General features: G+C 39.5%; 1 protein-coding gene across 1 annotated transcript in view; it reads right to left on the bottom strand.

Annotated features, from left to right (window-relative positions):
• Positions 1 to 22,334, bottom strand: part of LOC108244213 (copine-8) — a 148,406-nt gene extending 126,072 nt beyond the window's left edge. Inside the window, exon 1 of the mRNA XM_017430195.3 lies at positions 22,105 to 22,334. Coding sequence (XP_017285684.2) covers positions 22,105 to 22,187 — 83 coding nt within the window. The 5' untranslated portion in view covers positions 22,188 to 22,334. The remainder of the gene's footprint in view (positions 1 to 22,104) is intronic.
• Positions 22,335 to 22,605: the final 271 nt, after the last annotated feature.

Below are 22,605 nucleotides of genomic sequence, written 5' to 3'. Positions count from 1 at the left end.
CCCAGAGGAAGACCCAGGACACGCTGGAGGGACTATGTTTCTCGGCTGGCCTGGGAACGCCTTGGGATTCCCCCGGAGGAGCTGGCCCAAGTGGCTGAGGAGAGGGAAGTCTGGGTCTCCCTGCTTAGGCTGCTACCCCTGCGACCTGACCCCGGATAAGCGGAAGACAATGGATGGATGGATGGATTAAGAACCCACCGGGCTCCACATACATGGGAAAGAGCATGATCTGTCCACAATGGTTTTGAGCACAAAACTTCCACAGTGAGGTTGGGGTGGTTTATCTTCATGATAGCAAAGTGTCTGGGTGGAGTGTGGGGGAACATGGTGACAGCAATGGATGTCACATTGATAACATGGGACCTGCGTGCATCGTTGTGTTTGGTTGTTAAGAATTTGAAGCAGGGCCGGCCTCATGCCCAGGCTACAACCATGATCATGATGAACAACCTAGTGCAGATGTGATACCTATGGAGGTGTCATGGAGGGATCTTACAGCGCCTAGCTGGATCTTGAAGCGGTCCAAGACGGTCATGTCATAGTGGGGTGTTCAGGGTGTGATTGTGTAAGTATGATGTAATATTTCAATTTTTTTTTTCAAAATTTTGAACAAAAAATCTTGCCATTTAGAGATTTTTGTTTGTTTGTTTTCAGACCTCAAATAATGTAAAAAACAAAACAAAACAAAACAAGGTTATATTCATCATACTGCTAATGTTTTAAATTGCAAAGAGATCAGAAATGATCTTTTCTATAACCTTGATTTTTAATCCCGACTTTCATGCATCTTGGTGAGCTCTCCACCAGTCCTATTGTTGGGTGACTTTTCACCACTCCTGGAGCAAAAAACTTTATCAGTTCAGCCAGGGGTGCAACTACATACTTTCTGAGGTGTATGCGAACACATCATTGGCAAGACAACAACAGCCACCTGTAGGGTTGCCACCTCTCAGAAATTAAAATAAGGGACGCTCACCACGGTGGGGTGCCCACAGAAGTGGCATACTTTATTTTATGGCTGTCTTTGTAAAAACAAAAAAATCAATAGTGCAATTATTACAGAGGTGGGTTAGATACCCCAAAATTGTACACCAATCAGAGTAGTATAACTTCAACATGTTAAGCAGAAGTAGATTAATCTTTAAATATGCAAGTGTAACAAGTATTTGGTAAAAAGTCTACACAAGTACTGAATCATAACACCAGATTTAATATTTTAAATTCATGCCACTTTTTGCGCCACTGAGTTCAGCTTTATTGAAGACTTGTGACCATTCATCTTCCTCCTGATCACACTCCAGAGGTTTTCAAAGGGGGTTCAGGTCTGGAGATCAGGTCGGCCATGACAAGGTCTGGATCTGATAGTCCTTCATCCTTCATCCACACCAGAACCCCACTGAAAACCAGACGCTCCCTGTATCTCTCTGTTAGTAAAGCCATGACTGAACCCTTCTTTTCTTTACTAAAAAGTTCTCTTTTAAACCTCCTACACATGGTCAATAGTTATTTTTTACTCCAATTACTTTTGAGTTACTCCTAGCACTGCTTTTGCCATCCAGCTGGTCCTATTACAAGAGGGTAATGATGACCACAGCAGGGGTTTTATACTTTTTCTCATTAAATAAGATTTGGTTCTGGTGATCACCTAATCAGTGCCTCATTAAATAGAACGAGGTGTGCTAGTGTTGGAATTCAATAGACACTGGAGTGGAATGGCTTTCATACATGTAGATTTTGGAAAAAAATAGCAGTGGGCTTCCAATTAGTTCCTAAATAGTACATTTGATGCTCCTGAAGTCTAGCAAATATTTTGTACAAAAAAAAAAAAAGGACAGCTCATTCTCTGTCTGGTGTTATGTGATCAACATGAAGGCAAAAACAGAAATATCAACTAAAAAAAATAAAATAAAAGTAGCACTTTGCAAAGTTTCGGATGTCTGTCTCCAACTTGCATACCAAAGTTTAAACAAAGATGTGTCACGATCTGTTAGCACTCAGAGTATGTGCTGGGGATGACTCTCAGCTACGACCACATCAAATCTTAGCTGAATAGCTGTAATACTGACTGAGTTCTAGCCATTTATGTGTTAGCTGTGGCAGCCGTCTTGAATTGGGTTGACTCTCTTCTAAGAGCTTCATTAAAACCCATCCATTGGTTCATGACATACTGTGCTAACAGACACACAAACAAGCAATTACATGATTGCCCACCTGACAACAAATACACAACTCTGCCTTTAATTTGTAAGGAACTGCAGTTTGCTGCTCAATCTTCAAAAGTATTTTTAAAACACCCTAAAAAGACTGTAAGCTGAAGTGCTTGTCCTGCTCTAGGCATAAATAATTAAGGTAATAAACTACATAATTTAACATGTTGCCTTTTTGATGTATGTTATGAACTCTGACCCAAAGTTGACCTCACTAAGGTCAAATTTTATCATGTCAACAAAGAAACCTTTGCGGCCCTTTTAGAGCCACATTTGACGCTGGTACAGGACAGACTTTCATCCTTTAAGAAGCCTGACAGTTTGAGTATCACTTTTAGCTGCAACAATCACAACAGTCTGACTTTGCCCGTATTGTTCTCTGACAAGAGACACCAAAAGACAAAGGAGGAGGAGAACGGGGGTTGGAAGAGGAAGGCTCGTTCCATCATGTTCGCTGCAGGGCGAGCACTCTGTCGCTCGCCCTGTCCTGTACAACAAGCAGCAAGCGTTCTGAAGCCGTTGATGGCTAGTGATGTATCTAGATCAGGCACTCGTGTTGTGCTGATCCCAGTGCGGCCCAGATGGTAAAATGTCATGCTCTGCTGCTTCCCTGTCAGGGAACGCCCACTGGCCCTTCTCCAGCGTTCAGACCTTAAATAAATGACAACTAGCGGCGGAATCAAGTGGTGGTCATATTGAGGTTGTGTTTTCGCGCTGGCTTAGAGGTTGTGTAGGAGTAAGAAATGGGAGACCTCACCTGCCAAATGGGATAAACGTCCAATAAAGACGAATACTATACTCAGATGGCTCCCACAGGGGGAGAGGAGGCAGGGAACAAGATGCCGAAAAGGAGAAGAAAAACAGTCTGAGAAGTGCATGAAAGGGAGAGTGTGTGTGTCTGTGCTGGTCAGTCCCACACACACACTTTAGGGATATGGCGACCTCCCTATGATTCATTTGCACCGGAGGACTTCCACCTGACCCGATGGAGTCGAGTGACTCTTTAAAAAGCCCCTTCCTCCGCGGGCAGCCTCGGAAACGTCTGGGGCGGTGAGAGCAGAGTGCTTCGTACCTCATCAAACATTTACGATGGCAGTCCCTCCTCGACACCAGAATTACATTTGAAATCCCACCAGTTACATCACAACCGCCTAAAAATGGCAGCTGGAGCTTTAAATACCTACGTGAGGGTGGGAGCGGGGACCTCCATCTGTGCGAGAATGATGCATCATCTGCTCTTTAAAAAAAAAGATGGGGGGAGGTATTCTTGCCTTCAAGTTGTTGCAACCAGAGACAGAATTTCATCACAAAATGACAAAAAGGTGACTGCTGGCTTGAGCATGTCATCTGTTTTTGTTTTTAAAGCTATTTATAAACAGCTTTAAAAACAAGTTGTTTACATCTTTTAAAAATAATTACTATTTTCTTATAATTATCATTTATAATTCTCCAGTATATGGACACTCCCAAGACATTTTTTGCATACACTGTGAACACTACAATACAACTAATGCAACACTAATACAACTTTATTTGTCTCTTAGGCTGCATCCACACCAGATAGTTGGTAGACTCGATTTGATTGGGGACCAAAATGTCAACATTTGTTCCATTTTCAGCTGCTGCGGTTCTCATTCACACTGCACCGAGTCAATGAGACAAACCCTTTGAGCAACTTGTTTCCCCCCTCGCCTGTGGTGGCGCTGCACCAAGAAATACTGAAGGAAACAACACGAAAACGTCTGAAGAAGACACTGAACGCAACTTCCTTCTTCTGGAAACGTAAACAAAAATGGACTGGCATCAAATTTTAGCAATTTTAGGATTTCTGTTTTGTCTGTGGTACATGTGCCAAACAAACATTTTACCTCCTCATCACTCCACGTCTGACCACGAATCATTTCTCCTGCTAGTGGTAGAAACACGTTTGTTTTGGTTGTATTTACCCAGAAGGCCCTGCGCTGTAGTCCGCTTCCTGCTTTTGGAGCGATCTCTGGTCCGCTTGCGTTCACAGATGCATTCAAACCACTGCAAAGGTCACTTCAACCGAACCGAGACCGAGGTTTTTAGGCGGACCAGAGTTCACTTTTTTGCTCCGCATCAGAGTTCGATTGTGCGTTCACACCTCCCCAAACAAACCAGACTTTCTAGGCAAATGAACTCGAGTTCGATTAAAGTGGATTAAAGAGGGCCGGTGTGAATGCACCCTTAGAGGCACAAGAAAGATCCGACACCAGTGAAATGTAATGATGTCTCTAACAGGCTTGAAATTTGCGTGTATAAATGCTAGTATGCACCAAAAACATATGAAGACCATAATCATAATTGTCTGTTTTTGGTCTTGTTTGCTAATTATTAATTCTTTTTCAGAATGATTCAAAAATTGCAAATGGTGTTCTCAATTCTTTGTTATTTTGCTATTAGATTTCTTTTTTTTTATCACTTTAAGAAAGAAGTAGCAAATACATAATCACAAGCAGCTCCATGTTTCGTAAATAATGTGTTGTTCTCCAGAGTGTTACAACTAGGCACAGACTGGTTTCTGAAAAACAAAAAAAAAATCATGGTTTTAAAAAGTCACAATAGTCAAAAGCCCTCAGACTCTTTCTGTAGTTTGAAGTCCTTTAAATGAGAAGCCAGAGACAATAGAGCTGAGTAGTGCTCCCCCTCCCCACCTGTTGCTGTAAGCTGTCAGTCGGCTGTGTTTTGGCGAAAAACAGAATTTCCCCTAAACTTCTTGTTAAAAAAAAGACAAAGTTGGCTATTTTTGGTATTAAAAAATCTTACACTGTCATGAGTTATTTCACCATGGTTATTCTACACTAACAACTCCTCCACACACACTCCCCACACAAGCAATTAGATAAAACTAGTAGCAGTTTTAGAAATAGCCTTTTTAAGCTCTATAGCAACACAAACCTGTACTGTAGGGAGTACAGTGACACCACAACCACACAGCTTATTAACGTCCCTGTACAGATAGCTCACAATGCCATATCTCACTCAAATAAAGCAGGTTTTGTTTTGAACACATCAAGAATAATCAACTATAAGAGCAAAGCAGTCAAAATGCAGGAATTGTAACAAACAGAATAAACTAAGGACAATCCTTCAACACTCATGGAACAACGTGAAAATGAAACTGGTTAAAAAAAGAAATCTACATTAATGTGGTGAATGAATGAATGAAGTTGAGTTGGAAGACTAAAGAGTTTGGTAAAAAGTGACCAAAACAACAAAAATACATAGTGGTGAAAAAACAATGTGACCAGTATGTTCTAGCTTAAAAAAATAAGATTTTAACCTTGATCTTCAATATATACTGTAAATAGCTGATGAAAATAGAGCTATACATCTATTTTCTTTACCCGCTTCTTCTTTCCGGGTCACGGGGAGCCCATCACCAGCCATCACTGTGAGAAGCAGGGGACACCCTGGACAGGTCATAGGTCCATCACAGGGACACATAGAGACAAACAACTATTCCCAGTCTCACTTAGGGACAATAAAAGAGTTACCAATGAACCTAACATGCAAGTTTTTGGTCTGTGGGGGGAAACCAGAATACCCAGCGTAAACCCACCCATGCACCGGGAGAACATGTAAACTCCACACAGAAAGGCCCCCAGGCCAGGAGCCAATCCTGCAACCTTCTTGCTGAGAGGCAACAGCTTTAACCCCTGCTCCACCATGCCGCCTATGACAATAAATATATTTAAATAAACCACTGCCATGATTACATTAAATAACAAACAGTGATTTTCAACAGAATCATCAGCACATTCAGTGGTTCTCCCACTTTTCCTATGTGTGTCTGTGCAACATCATTTAAATAATAATTTTATAGCTATAATATAATATAATCAGTATTATTGTATTATAATTGTATTCAAGTAGTAGTGACTGCTTCTCTGTTTTTAAATAAAAGCCATTTGATAGTTTTTACATTTTTGTTTTACTACAATGAAAATGTAAAACCGTAGTATTTTTGCTCAAGGTCTTTATGCTGTCAGAAACTTACACTCATGCCTAAAACAGTCCGTGATTATTAGTGGTAAATATATAAATACTGAAACAAGCTCAAGTTGAAGTTTTGGTAGCTGAGCGATTTTCATCAGTGTATGAGCATTAAAAGAAAGATCTTTATAGAATTACCTATTTAAAAAGTTCAATATGAAAGAGTAAAGAAACACTTACTTTTTCACATCCTGCACTTCATGAAACTTATAAACCAACAATCAAATGTGTTTTTAATGATTTCTTTTTTTAGCCCAAGTGGCCCTACTTATATTAAAAGCATTAGTCCTGGCAGAGTTAAAGCCAGCCTCCACTTATTTCACTCCGCCAACGCAGAAGTGGCACCTTTTCAGTGAGATTACTTGTCGTTTTGCCTCGTAATGGGATATTTAAGCCTTTTGGCAGTGAGGTTGTTAGAAGTAGGAGTCGTCACTTTCTTACCTGCAGTAGACAGCAATCAGAGCATTCCCGTTTTAGAGGCTGAGCCGAGGTAAGGGCTGTTCGGAATTTTCACCAGAAAATTTCCACTCGAAACAAAAAGTGGTTGAAGAAAATGTTATTTTGTGACATTTTTATTGTGTAGTTACTCCCTTCTTATATTTTCTTAATCATAGTTTGTGGTACACTTGAAAAAGGATAACATTTTTTAAAGTTTGTGTTATTTGGATGGTGAAGAAAAAATGTTTGGTGGCGTTTTAAGCAACAGATGGCCTGAGTCGCCTTTCAAAACTACCCAATTTTCCAAAGATATGTCTGTTCACTAAAGGATTGTGTGACTTTGGTGGGCGCTAATTATGATTTTGCACATTCAAGGACAGGTGAACCTCAAACTGTGCTGCCAACCACACAGCATCTCCTTCCATTGGTGCAGTTTGCACACACTTAAATGAAGTTGTACTTAATCTATTTAAAGAAAAAATTGTGCATATTTCTGTAATATTTGCTAGGACAGAAAGCGACTCATTCTCAAAGACCAGTGCAGTTTATTTATTGTGTCTCGGGAGAAGAAACAGAGGAAGAGGAGCGATTTAATGCACTGTTGCCTTCACAAAAAATGACAGGACAGTCAAGAAGGTATAACTCATGATCTCTTTCAGAGATGAATGTCAGATACTGTTACATCTACAAAGAAGTTGTTGAAAAAGTGTGCAAAATCTTGTTGATGTTTTACATTCAAAATACAAAACAGAACTATTAAACATTTCAACAGACAGAGCCTTATATCCAGGGGTTAACAAACAAAATTAAATATAACAGTTTTCTTGTGGGACTCCCAAAACACCTTGAGCACTGATTATCCAAGCAAGCATGCCCTGGTTCAAGATCAAAACCAAGGACTCGTTTAGTAATTTATCAGAGGAAAATCGGAGGATGTAGTGATGCCCAGGAAAGCACAAAATGTTACTTAGTGATTTAGAAATCCCACCTTTAATGCGATTCCTCCCTGATACGTTGAGACGTGTAAACACTGTAAAAACATTTTTGTCTTTCTCTCTGTCACTTTTGTTCCTGCTGTGTTTGTGATGAGTGGTCTTATTTAGATTTTGCAGCGAGGGAAACTGGTCTGATGCAAAAACGGTGAAAACTGCTCACACCCGTTGAGCCCGAAAGGCACGTTTGCACCAGCCCGTATTAGTGCTATTTGCTTTACGAACACAGTGCTGAGGTCAAACTGATAGTGGGTGCAAATGATGTGCAAAAAGGGGAGCAAAAACCAGGGGCTGGGCATTGTTTTGTGACTTAGGTCCTGAGAGTCTTCTGTTTGCTGCCTACAGTGGTACACTTCAAGTCAGGAAGCCTCTGTTTACATGGTTGGTGGTATGAACTCTGTTGGGTCTGGGTATTCAGGGCAATTTTCTAAATCCTAAAAAAAAAATAATTCACGTGTTTCTGTCTTTACCCGGTTTGCTCTACTTTGTGTAGCTTTCATGAAAATGGAAAGGTTTAAGTTGGGGAAAAAATAATCAGTTAATATTTCTGAAATCAATAACAATGGTCTGGATCAATTTCCATTGATTAGTTACTAATGCTATGCAGCGTCTCTGTTATAGACAGCAGCAGGGCAACCACATCCATGCTTTATGTAGCTTATGTTCCAAATCCCAGAAAATGAAACCACCTTCCATATCACTGAAGACAAAAGCTCAAAAATGGAAGCAGTGCAGACTAAAGACTAAATGGAAGTGCAGAGACAGAGGCCAGCAGTCAAAGAAGTGCAGACAGTGCCTGATGAAATGGACATAAATACCTCCTGCATCTATTTGCTTTCTGTTTTGCAAAGGATCAGCGTGGCTCAGTCCATCTAAAAGCTTTTTGTAGAATATGAGCACTTGATAAAGCTGGATGCACAGCCATGCTGCTTAAACACAAAACAGACAGAAACACTGTGTGTGCGTACAGAAAAAAAAGACAAAAAGGTATTTGTGTCTGTTACATTTGTTTCCTAATTTAACACAGATGTGTGAACCTTTTGCTTATCGAGGCTTCTATAAACCTGCTGCAGAATTCAACTTTAGATTGTGTTTACTAGTTTGTCACTTGAGAAGCTGTTTTTCAAAATTGTATAGATTAGGCAAAGACAATTCCTGAAGTGAATCGGTATTTTTGTCAATGTAACACCTTTAGGATTGCCTTTGGGCGTTTTCCAAATTTGTTTGATTCACCCACGTTCTAATAGGTCAAGTAGGACGTGGAGATCATTGCGGGGTTCTTATTCAGTGTGAAGGGAGCCTTAGGTTAAATGGAGATACTAAACTGACCTTTGGTGACACTGTTTGCATGCATAGACGCTTGTCTCATGTGTCACTGTGTTTGCCCTGCCGAATTATGGTAATCTGTGCCCTGCCTCTCTACCGTTGACTGCTGGAAAAAGGCCCCAGCCCCCCAGTGAATGAGCGAGAGACTCATTTGCTCTCTAAATATACTCGTATAATGAGTATATTTTGGTGAAAGCATTGTCCAGAGTGACCATAATAAACTCAAGGGCCCTGCAGCCAGAACGCCACAGCCACCAGCGTGAGCGCACGACACACACTCCTCTTGCTGAGGGCAACGCGAGATCAATACGGTCAATTGAAGCTAAAGAAAACTCTGAGCTAATACATTTAATCCACTCTTGAACCCCACTCAGCTTAACTCTGAACAATCTTCACACACTCTGGGGAAAGTCATGTACAGCAAGTAATAAATATGGGAATTCGCCAAAAGAAGGCTACCACGTCACTTATCTATCATTTTTCGCTTATAGAGAAAACAGTGCCAAAAAGAGACAAGGCTTAGCCTCTACTCACGTAAGAAAGGATTAACTAAACTGTTAGAGACAAAAATCCCCGTTGGAAATGACTGCTAATTGTCAACGTACATCATTTCTTATTCCTCCGAGGATATTGAAGATACCCTGGTTCATTCAACAATATTTAGCAGTTTAAAACAATAAATCAACATACTGTAATTTTTATAGCTGGACTTTCATTGTCTCATTGTAAGACTGAGCAGGTTTGATTTTCACTGCGCTTTACAAGCCTTTCCAGAAACTATGAGCTGTAAAAAAACAAACAAACGAAAACAAACAATGACTTTATTCACCTCTCTTTTGCATTATCAAAAAACTAATGGAAGTTTATTTGCAGTTAAAGTCAAAGATTTAGATTTAATACACTTTTTATGTGAAAGTAGGAGTTTGTTTGGCAGAGAAGGTTTCTTTTGATTCAACCCAAACTGCTGAAAACCACCATCCCGCTTCTTTCTAACCTTGCAGTAGTTCATGCTGCTTTCGTTGGATCATTTTGGTCATATGCTGGTGTAGATTCTCAGTCATCCAGGCCATGGCAAATTCAAAAAAAGTTAAAAAACAAAAACAACTGGACTTCTATTCTGTAGCTGAAGACGTTTCGCTTCTCATCCGAGGAGCTTTCTCAATTCAGAAATAGAGAGTGTGGGGATCAGGCCTAAAGCTCCATTATATGTTACATATAATGGAGCTTTAGGCCTGATCCCCAGTCAGTTTCACTCCAATCAACACCTGCACTCATGTGACAAGAGTGGCCCCTCAGTGAGTCAGACAAACAAGGACCCTAANAGCTTACATCACATCTCAGCTTTAAAAGCTCAACTCCACACTCTCTATTTCTGAATTGAGAAAGCTCCTCGGATGAGAAGCGAAATGTCTTCAGCTACAGAATAGAAGTCCAGTTGTTTTTGTTTTTTAACTTTTTTTGGATCATTTTGGTCATTAATAAAACTGACTGGACCAGTAATGTTATTAGAATATTAGCAGAAATCCCCACTCCCATTGGCACCATTTGAGGATTGTAATTTCTTTAAGTTTGATTTTCTCTGCACAAGAAACTCATTACTGACACTGCTATAAATAACATATGAAGCAAAATCCCGGAGATTTGAAGCCCATGCATGAGGAAGCTGAAGTGAAGGCATGGGTCAGCGCAACCATTGTTTTAAAACATGCACAAGTTGGCGTTTCCAAGCAACAGTCTGCTTTAAAATAGGTATTTAATATTGTTCCAAGTCGACAGCTGTGAGATAGCAGCTGATTACACTTTTTTGTTACTGCTGTTGTTTTTTTATTTCATAAAGTAATTAAAAATTAAAGTCAGTCATTTCTAAATCAATGTTAAATTAAGGTAATCACAAAGGACTCAAGAATTGACAGCTAAAGAAAACTTTTAGAATGATAACTAAGGTAACACATACAGTGAGCCCCTCACAGAAGCATCAGGACATAAAATTACACAAACAGATATTATCTTTACAGATAAACGTTATAACAATGGTGGACATTCTGGATCCAAGTAGTTTTCTCTGGGTCATTGTGACAAAACCACTGATAATCCCAATACCTCAGTTGCATTTGTATTTTCAGCCTCAACATTACTATCAAGATGAAATCTGATTAAATAAATGTTACCACAAGCCAGGAAAGGCCAAAAACAAAGTAAACTAATGTGAGGTTTGTCCCAGTGACTGAAACAAAACATGCAACATGTTGAAACTAATATTTCAGAAAAGGTGTGAATGTGTTTTAGCTCGTAGTTGGTTCACAATGGCAATCCAATATGCCTTACTCACCAATAAAGAACATTAAAAAAAACAAGGTAATGTAAAGGCAAATGCACACCCCTTCACACATAAGCACAAATTACAAAGTGCATTAACTGAAAAAAAAAAGTTTAATGGATTTTACCTTTAAACAATGTATTTCCAAGTATATGCACTTGCATATTTCACTTCCTCTGAAAGTCTTAACAGTGTTTTTTTTTCTTCTTTTTTTACTTAAAGGTCTGAATAAATCTGCATTTAATTCCCCACGCTGTTCTCGGTGGACAAGCATCAAACACAGAACACTAATCAAAATGATGTCTTCGAATTTCTGCGCTGCAATCAAAGAGATGTGGGAAAGTGGCCTCGCAGAAGATGAAAGCCGAGGAACAGAGGGGCGCAGAGGGTGAGGAGGTTAGTAATGTAATGGAGGCATGTCATCTCCAGGGTGACCAGGTGAAGGTGCAGCGGGCCGGTTCCTTAATTAGACCAAACTGCTTTAAAATATAAATAAAAAGTTAATTTAGCTACTTGCATTCACTCCTGTTCGTCTTCCATCAGTTTGGATTGCCTGATGTGATGGTTTTAGTCTGTTCCACCTCAACCCTTACAGATTTAAAGAAAGGAACAAAAGGTGAAGCAAAGTAAGGTGGGATTTAGGTGGTTTTACTGCAGTTTCTTTAAAGAAGTCATGTAAATATTGTTTTGTTTCGTTTTCTTGCCTGAGAGCATTTACTTCTGTTGGTGTCACCAACAACTCAAAAGCTCTTTTTTTTAAATTTGGTGTCTAAATAATAATTTTGGAAGACATTTATATTAACACACTAGCTTTATATTACAGACTCTGCCTAAGGCTCCCCTCAGACTGAATACAGACCCCGCTGCAGTGTGAAAAATCAGCCAGAACGTAGATGATCTTTGCTGGGTTTTGGCGAGGGGTTTATGAATGCAACATAGTTCTTTGGATGAATTTGAGCAGGCACAAAACGTCCATAGCGAGATCATGGTGGTTTATTATTGTGGTGGCAGCATATCGGGGTCCTGGGTGGATTGTAGAGAGAGTGAGGTGGCGGTGTGTTCATGACATGGAGCCCAATGTGAACCAGATTTGTGGTTCGGACACAGAGACTGGCCACACTAGCCTCATGCCTAAGTTATGACCAGAATCAAGACAAGGTCATGAAAATCATGGAGGAGACAGAACAGGACATAAGGGACTCAGTCAGACAAACTTATTGGTTAATGTCTCTGGACGGTCAAATAACTGTTTTACATGGTTGGAGAGTGTCACAATCTGGATATCCAATTTCAAAGGTATCATCATTGAAACTTGTGTTCTCATACGTCCTCCCGACACCAGTGATGGACATTAATAGACACTGTCATTACAGATAAACATATTCTCAAATATGGCGGACAGTATGGCTCTAAACAAAGGTACATCTGGAGCCACACCGGAACACCATAACATTAAACTCAGGGAAACTAACGATAATATGATTAATATTCAGACTCAATAGGACTTTAGCTTTGTTTGCAATTATTCCGACCTTTACACCTGTAGCTGCATCTTCACACGGTCCAAAAGCATCATGCCAGGGCAGGTGTATAGAAAATGGGGATGGTGATGGTGTAAGAAAGCAACATGGAAAAAACAACGCATGTCCTAAGAGTGTACCAGCATCATGATTGCCTTCAGTCTGAAGATGGGTGTCCAATTGGCCATGTTGTAACAGAGACCATGGAGAACATAGTTGGGTCATTATTCTGTGTGGACTGAGCTTCAAAGAAGGTAAATCAAGCGTCTCCGTTTTATCTTCACCCAACTACTCCATCGACCTGTGCTGATTTCACTGTATTTCAGAGGAAGAACATCTAAAACTATTTAGTTTTTTCTTTTTTTTTTAGTTTGACGAAAAATTTTCATCAGCAGTTAAAAATCAACTGAAAAAGGCTACATTTTGCTCAATGGTTTAAAAAAACCCTTTAAAGTAGCGCCGCATTAAATCCAATTATACTTTTACAAATTGTCATGTGCCTTTTCAGTAGTTATATATTGATCAAAAAAAAGTTTAAAGTTTTAGAATTAGAAAAAACTTTGTACTGGAAAGGTGCTTCCAGGGCAACAACACAATGTTCTTGTAAAATAAGTTGACATAAAACCCTAATTTCTGCTGAAATCCTGACATTTTAATTAAATGACAGCAAGTGTCTTAACTGATTTGCAAATACAACATCACAGTAAATCAATTCATGGAATAAACAGTTTAATAAATATTTAATGGGGAAGACAATTAATAATTTATACTGAAGGGGTGTGTGTCCCAGAACATTAGTGTCTCTGTGTATGTTTGTGTGTGTGTGTGTGTGTGTGTGTGTGTGTGTGGGTGGGTGCGTGTAGGTGCTTCTTTGTGTCAAATATTCCAAACACATTGTTAGAACATTGTTGAAAACGAGATTATAAAACCATTTAAAAACTGGTATTACAGTGAGCTTTGCTTAACGTTTGTTCACTGTTGCTTTCAGAGAGTTTTAACAGATAGGCATCATCTTTACCTTTATCTTCTTCACAGCTCACATGGTGGAGTTTTATCCATTCCTCGATGGCATTTGAGTCATTCGCAATGCATATTGTTTGCAATGCATGATGACAACGATAAACCATTATTAAGATGTTTTAGCTACTATGACATACATCTTATCATACATAATAATTTTTAATGTGATATTTAAAGTGTGTAGCTGAAAACTGTTACTCATTGTGGCTAACAGTCAAGGCCCATTTTAGCTGAAAATTGTTGCGCATTTTGGTGAAAACCTGGTCAATTTTAGCAGAAAATCTTCCATTTTAACCTGAAACAGTGGTCTATTTATCTGAAAAATATGGTCCATTGCTTGAAAACGTCAAAACTCGAAGCCAATTTTAGATAAAAACTTAAGTCTATTGTGGTTAAAAAAAAGGTGGTCCATGGTAATTTTAAAAGATCTAGTCTATTTTTGCTAGAAAAAAAGAAGTATGTTTTAGATTTAAAATATTGAAAAGAGTAATCCATTTGACTTAAACACTAATCAGTTTTAGCTGAAAAATATGGTCTGCTTCAGTTGAAAATGAAGAACCACTTTAGCTGAAAGTTGACCCACTTTTGATGTAAATAGGGGTGAATTCTACCTTAAAACTGTAGCCCATTTCTCTGAACTTTGCAGCCCATTTCAGCTGAAATTAGAGTTTAAAACTGTGGTCCATTTGAACTGAAACCATCCATTTTACCAAAAAAAACATACACTTAAGGTACAAAAAGTGGTACATTTTAACCTAAATTGTGGTCCATTTTAGCTAAAAAAGATGCCCCATTTTAGCTGGAAATTGTGTCCGTTTTTAGCTAAAAATATGGTCTATTTTACCTGAAAAACTCTGTTTATTTTACCATAGAACATGGTACAATGTAGCCTTTAAAATGTGGTATATTTTAACTGTAAACAGTGGTCCTTTTTAGCCAAAAACCATGCCCCATTTCAGATGAAAATTGTTGCTCATTTTAGCTAAAAACCATAGTCCATTTTAGCTGAAAACTGTGGTCCATTACAGCTAAAAGTGGGGTTTATTGCAGTCATTCTGACTGCTTGTGCAGACCTAAACTGTAAGATAACAGCAGTGTCTTTCTCTGTTTTTTTTATAGCTCTTTCTTTCTCTTCTTTTCTTTGTGCAAAACACAACATTGGCTGTGACACATCGACCAAACTCTCAGCAGGTTAGTGTCCAGCTTCAATACAGCAACATCAGAATACGTCATCTCTCAGAAGGAATACACTTCCTACCTATTGTGTCCAAAGGTCATGGCTATCTCTATGCCGTGGACAACAACTCAGATCAGTGACGACCACACTGATGTGAGCCCCTACATCTCTCTGAGGAAACGTTCGCCTATAAGGACCCACTGTGTGCACGGTTCTGTTGATTGTGTAGCTCAAAATGCCTGCCGGGCTTCCTGTTTACCATCCAAGCTGAGTGCATGAAGCTGCGTGTGTGCGCAAGATCACAGGCCGATGATCGGGAGCGAAAGGCCCTCATCGGCAGCAGTCTGGGGGATTTCTCTCTAACGCGCCATATTGGACTTGAGTTAATCAGTATGTCAGTTCTGCTGCTTGACTACCCACCAGTCCTGAGACATTTTACATTTATTGAGTGAAGGAGAGCTCTCACTAGAGGATGGAAAATATCTGTGCTTCAAAACGCTTCACTACTTTTCAGAGACACCAAAGCGGGGAAAAAACCACACCGCCCACAAGCTAAAGAAACGCTTTTGTACGGCTTTAAGGCGACAACTCGGGACGCTAAAAATGCACGCGCACGTTTTCTTAAATCTGTTTTTCAAAGGATAAACCTGTGCAGTGGCTGCATCTGTCAGATAGCGTTCTAATATTGTCATTTTACTTATGCAAACAGGAGTGGGGCGGCATTCATAGCAAACACATCAACTGGAAAGGCACTGAGAAGACAAATGATAACTGCATGTTTTACCGAACCAGTTATTCATTTCTGGAGGGGAGGGAATGAATTAGCTAAATGATACACACTGACTGATAAAAACAATTATCTACAGCCCTTGTGTAAATAAATTGCGACCTAAGCTGCGTTTCAGGTCCCTGTCAAGTTAAATGTTTCAACCTGTTTGCGTTTACACCCACGTTCAGGACAGCCGCACATTCGCCATGATGGAAATTGATTCTTTCATTTGACTCTCTTTGCCAGGTAATTGCACATTCCTTTCCAACTCTGCACCTCCAGGCTGTCTGTTATAAATGAGAAGCCTGCAATAACAACAACAACAAAAAAGACAATATTTTCTGGGCTTAGCAAAACATATTCCAAAACTATTATTTCAATAAAGGCAATGACATCTTCCTACTCTATTTCTCATTTATAGATTCATAAAAAATAAAAAATACTTGTTCATGACACTGCTCATGCTTCAGTTCTTTAATTTTGAGACAGGAAATATTTCCTTTACGTAAAACACACAGATCGCTTCATTTATATTGGTAATGGGATCAATTCAAATACATATGAGCCTGAGTGCAAATAACAGTGTTTTACAAAAGCCTATTTTTCTGGCATTCCTTGATGAAAATTGCGGTTTGAGTAGAAGTGCGAGAAAAATATTTTTAAAAGGCTTCACGGATGAAATTTTAAAGCAGAAAAGAAAACAGCCAGTAGTTACAGAGAGCTATTTCCAGCTGTCAGAGGAGCCTAATGAATAGTAAAATTGATTCCAGGGTGTAAAAATCAATGGTGTTCCACTTTAAGATCCTCTTTTCTGATTGACTGGGACACGTTTCTGGGTTTCAAAACTCACTTCCTGCGTTGGTCTTTCTGCCTTTTGTCCTCCGTTCTCGTTTCACAGAAGCAGCCAGGATTAAGTGAAAAACAATAGAGCAACAAGACTGTGTGACTCTGTCGCTGGGCTTTCTGCCTGCGGGCCAATATCAGGAAGGTTAATAGAATTTTGACATGCAACTCCAAACATCCTAGGAGGAATAACACCCTGCAACTTGCCTCGGATATTTGATCTGTTGGTATCCCACTACCTACCATTCAGCTTCATTTCTTAAGCTAATACATTTTTTTTTCTTTAAATAGGATGTTTTAGACATTTTAAATTGGGGTTCTGTGTAAAAGTTAAGAACAACTCAAATCTTTCCTCTTGTAGAAAGCTCTTTGAAGAACCTGAGTTCGGCAAAATAGTTTCAAGCTAACAGCTAGCCTGAAAACAGCCAATGCTAAAGTGGATTACTGCCATCCTAAAATAACTCCAATAATCAAACTTTGATAGCTTTTCATGCCAACACTGCCTTTATGCTTGAGTCAGTTTTAAATTACATGTTTATTTACACAATATTTGATGGGTATTTGCGAGGGCAAAAACCGGGAGCGGGAGCTAGCTGTAGCACTTTTGGTGTAGCCTGGGACCACTTCCAGCAGGAATATTAAAATGCATTGGCCAAAAAAATAAAATAAAAATGTGTAATGCAAAACTCACTGCAGTGTAAAGGTTTATGAAATTGTAAAATTTTTATGACATTTTAAGATGGTAAAATGTGCTTTGGAAGTGGCTCCACACAGACCGTATTGACAAGCTAATAATGGTAGGGTCTCCCCCAGAAAAGAGGCTAAGCCCAGAGGTAGGTGGCCATTTGCCAAAATAAAAAATAAAAAATTTAAAGATTAAACTTTTAGAACAGTTTGCGCAAAAGCAACTATTTAAACATTTATTCCACAGTCAGTTCCAAATGACGTGATTATTCCAGCTGAAACACTACATTACTCCTTCTAAAAGGGCTCCAGGCTGCACGGGAAGTGCTACAGTTCGCTGCTGCTACTGGTTTTTGTGCTCATAAATTCAATTAGGCAGTTGTTGGAAGAGCACTTCAGTTTGGTGTTAAGTGGCCATGTCTCGACTGGCTACCTCCTCAGTTCTCTGGGTTTTTTTTTTTCAAACTAAGGTCATTCAAAGAGCTGTCTACAACAGGTAAGATATTAATTTTTCATAAGCTTGCCACAAAATCCCACTTCAAAATGTCTGAAACAGCCTTTTGTTAGATAGAGTAAAATGTCTAGATTTGTGAAATATAATACATAATATCTATTCAGTCTGTGTACTCATCACTAGATGCTTCTAAGGAAGTATTTTTTACTAACATTCTTCTGTAAAAGCCGCTAATAGCTGAGAAAAAGAGCTGTTATGTTTTTTTTCTTGAAAGCTCACTGAAACAATACATGACTTAATGCCTCCCTGATTTAAAATGCCTTTACATCCATTAAAGAAATGTTGCTGCTCTTTGCCTGTTTGCCATTCCATCCATTTTCTGTAACTGCACACTCCTATTAAATGCCAAGCATATATACATTATGTTTGCATGAATAAATACAGCATTTGTTAGAAGGCTAGGATGAGTCACAGCTCAGAGAAGCTTTTCTTTTACTATGTTATCAAAAAAAAAGAATAAAGTGAGATAAATTGTCCAGATGGTGCCATCTTCATTTCGAGAAGAAGTGTCCGCGCAGGCTCCGATCCCCAAATTATTAAGGTCGTTACCAAGCTTACTTCTTCTGTCGAGCCACAGTCAAGCTTTTAGAGTCCTAACAGCATCGGCTGCGTGATTTTTAGGTCAATGGAAACAAAATTCACTCCAGAGTATTTGTTCTGCAGCTCATCAAACATCTCATACCAGGTTGTTGAGGTTAAATTTATCAAAAGGCAGAACCCGAGCAAAATCTGTCTCTATAGGACTGTAACTAAACCACTGTTTTGTATTTTAAATTTTACTCTAGTCAAAATGGGCAGAAATGAAGTGTATGTTGCAAAAAAGTCAAGTGCTGTGACGTATAGGATATTATGTTATGTTTATGATGATTACCATCACGTAAATTCTGTATGAATTGGGTTTAAGGGTGGCGTAAACATGGAGTATACTACTTTGCCGTGGCATAAACATCTAATTTTTATTGGGACAGCATGTGGGACTTTGCTCCAGCACATTTGAGCCATTCACCAGCCTCTTCTGGTCTTAGTTCTTCCATGACCCTGTGGTAATGTCTAAATTATAGTCTTCTATCAGCATCGAACCATGGTCTCACCCATCATATTCTGGCTGCTCTACTTCTTGGTAGTGTTCTATGTTGCTCTATATCTGAAGCTGACAATTTATCTTTTGTTCTCCTTGCCTTGAAGTAAAGTTCAAACCAAACCAACAACAGTTACATTAGTGTCTTCCAAGTCTCCGTTTGTGGAATGAATGACAAGGAGAAAATGTTGGTCTCATATTGTTACACATTGGGTTTGTGCATTTCTGGACTGTGGCCATTACACTTGGTGTACATCAATGCACGGCCAGTGATTTGATTAGTTAAAGATACACGAGCAGCAAAAACCAATACAGCACGATTCAGGCCCTAATCACACAATTCCACCTTTAATCTCAATACAACGGGATTCAATGTGAGTTTTCAACACATTAGGATTCAAAGGACAATCCAACAAATCAAAGGAATAATCCTAAATTGATTATTAAGACTAATTATTAATTAAAACATGACCATTCTAAAACAGGTCTTATTTTAAAATTACAATATTTCATGAAACTGGACCAACAACTAACAAACGATACACAAAAATGAGACCTGGTGTAAAAACAATAGGACAACCAGCAGTACATGTGCTTAACAAGCTTTCAGCAACTCATCAGTGAGAAGCAAATGTATTTTCTACATTATATGTAATAGAACATAACTTTTTTGTAGTATCAGTTGATCGTGATAAGGGTGAAGCACGCTCTCAGTGTTTGTTGCCGTTTTTCCCGATGCTGCTGCAGTTGTCCTCCTGAACCGTAGGTGCTTCAAATGAGAAAACAACACGCTAAACAGCAGGAATGACAACCAAAACAAGAGTTGTCCACTAAAAAAACTGAAAATGGGGAGTTTGTACTTCATATACAAACGCAATTACATTTAGTTTTTTTACTTTTTTGCTATTTTTTTATAGTGGCTTGTAGAAACAAGCCTACTTGCAGGCTTTTTTAATCAATAAATAAATCCAAAAAAGGTTAAAAAAAAAACAAAATTGGACCTCCATTCTTGTTTTAATTTTTTACCATTTTTCTTTAGATTTGCCATATCCTGGAGGACTGAGAAGCTGCACCAGCATTAGATGGATCAAACTTTATTGGCAGAGAGATGTAACAGACTGATGCATCTGGATTTAATTCTTAAACTGCATCGGCTCACAGCTGCTCTACCGATCCAGTCGCAGGGTGAAAAGTGCACATCTGTCAATCCAAATTAATCGATTAATCTTCACATCCCAAGTACACATCATATGACTGGACACAGTAAACAGTACTGATAAAAAAAACACCATGTACACATTTTTGGTATTTTTACAACACCACATATACCCCCAACACCACAATCTGTACTCAGCGGCAACCACATGGCATTGTGAACAAAGCTGTATTAATGAGGTATTAATGCCAAGAACACAAAGAAACACGTCACTGATACGCAGCTCGGACAAGACAGATGAAAAAAGGCATGCAATGCCAGCAGATGGTGCGCAAAACATGGCCCAAGTACACCAGAATAACATGGAAGTGCAGCCAACGTGTCAGCACGTGATTGTGTAACGTTATTGTTGGGTCACTATGAGGTAACTTTTGTTATTAACATGTATTTACAGAACTTTTTAGTTGCAACCTGGTACTTCTGGTACTGCTAAAACTTCACACTATGTACGCTCAAGTGTCCGATTCGTAAGGAGGCGACACTGCGGTGTTGTTTTCTTGCAGCCGCGCGTCCCCAATACGTCACAAAAACACAAAGCAAACCCACAGAGATGAGATGGGGGACCCGGCGGATTCACTTTGATTTCCTTTGTCTGCGAAATAATAAAGTGGGGCAGAGATACAGAACATAAATTCAACTAATTAATAATCTTTGTTTCCAGCCCCAAAGATGTGAGCAGACCAACTCTCAGCTGCAGCACAAACTCATCAGCACAACACAACAATAGCAGGCGGGCGAGATTTGGAAGAAAACTTAGCTGAAATAACGGGATAAACAGAATAAATGCAAATGAGTCCGTGAAGAACATCTCAGTCAGGCTGCAGATACTGTTTTGTTTGATTAGTAAGATTTACACACTCTAAGAATTAAAATGTTACATTTCTTTAGTTATGGGAACGGGTTCCACTGAGTCTGGTTGTGTAAATGGAAAATAGATATATACTTTGTCCTCACCAGATAGGTAAAAGGTGGCAACGTATTGAAAAGATTTGTGAGTCTTCTGAAAGCGCACGGAGCAAAGCTCAAGATTTGTTCAAAAACAGCAGCCCACTGCCCTCAAGAGTAATGTGCACACACAGAGTCAGTCTTTGTTCGGTGAAATGAGGAGTAGGTTTTAAATAAAGTTGGATTTAGTTACTCAAACACCGTAGCTCTTCATCTCGTTTCATTATAACCTAACCTGCTCATTTTTGATGTTAGAATCACCAAAAAGCATTGAATTTGAGGTAATCCATGTAATTCAAACAACAGCTACATTTCATTTTATTTTGTTTACAGTGTAAGGAAATATTTGACTCAAGAGAAGTCAGTTTTGGAAGAAACAGTGGGGATCCCTTAATTAGACTGCGCACAGTTCGGTAATTAGAGCATCTTAAATCATCTCCTTGAGTAAAAACCCAAACGCCTTGTTAAAAAAATAAAAATGAAAAATACTAAACTGCAACACATCTGTGTTATCATTCCTATGTTTAAAGAACCCCCCCCCCTCTCTCTCTCTGTGTGTTACCGAGAAGTCCATGGAAAGAGTCAACACTTCGCTGGAAGATTAGACAGTCTGACATCTTTATTTTTTTACACTTTGTTGACATCTTACTCATTTCTGGAAATTAACTGCACCTCTGTAAATAAACTCACATTGATGCCTGAGATGCTTTTTGCCTCCCCTTTCCTATCTCTGAATAGTTTGTGCTGAAAAAGAATGACTTTACTGTCAATCATAAAGAAAACAACACCTCTATGTGTTCAGAAAGCTGGGATATATATATATATATATATATATGTACACACACACACACTAACTGGATGCTGCTGACTGTTCCTTCATCCAGTCTGACCTGAGGCAAGTCCCCAGATTTAAACTGGCCCAAAATGCCTCCCTGTGAGGACACATTTCTGCACATTTCCCTCCCTCCTCTGTGAGGACAGGAGTTGTCCAGCTGATCTGATGTCAGTTATCCGCGGCAGCAGCCCTCCGCGCGCACTCACCTGCAGGAGACCGTCAGCTCAACTTTGGTGGCGGGGATGGCGGCGGTGAAGGGGTCCGCGTCCCCGATGCACGCCATGTTCATGGAGATGCCCTCTCGTCCTCTGCTCGGCGGATCACAGGTCGCCCCTCATCCGGCAGTCAGCGGCGGCATGGGAGGGGAGGGGAGGAGGGCGGTGGGGGGGAGCAGAGGAACGACCGCCCAGCCTTTCTGGGTGTTTTTTTTTAATTATTATTATTATTTCTTTACGCTGCTAGTCTTCAGGAAGTACCAAAACACACTGAGAGGAGAGGAAAAATCCGCGGACACAGAGCTGCAGCGCGCCGATGGACAGAGGAGGGGCTGAGGGCGCGCGCGCACACACACACGGATACACACAGTGGAAATGCACGAGATCCATTTAGAGGAATAGTTTTGTTTTTTTTTTTTCTTTAGAGGTGTGTTTAGGGTCAGAGTTGAGTAATTATAAACTAGAACATTTCTGAATAAAACACTGAGACGT

Source organism: Kryptolebias marmoratus, linkage group LG11 (genome assembly GCF_001649575.2).
Source record: "Kryptolebias marmoratus isolate JLee-2015 linkage group LG11, ASM164957v2, whole genome shotgun sequence".
NCBI classification, from domain to species: domain Eukaryota; kingdom Metazoa; phylum Chordata; class Actinopteri; order Cyprinodontiformes; family Rivulidae; genus Kryptolebias; species Kryptolebias marmoratus.
This window is presented reverse-complemented; position numbering and strand designations above follow the sequence as displayed.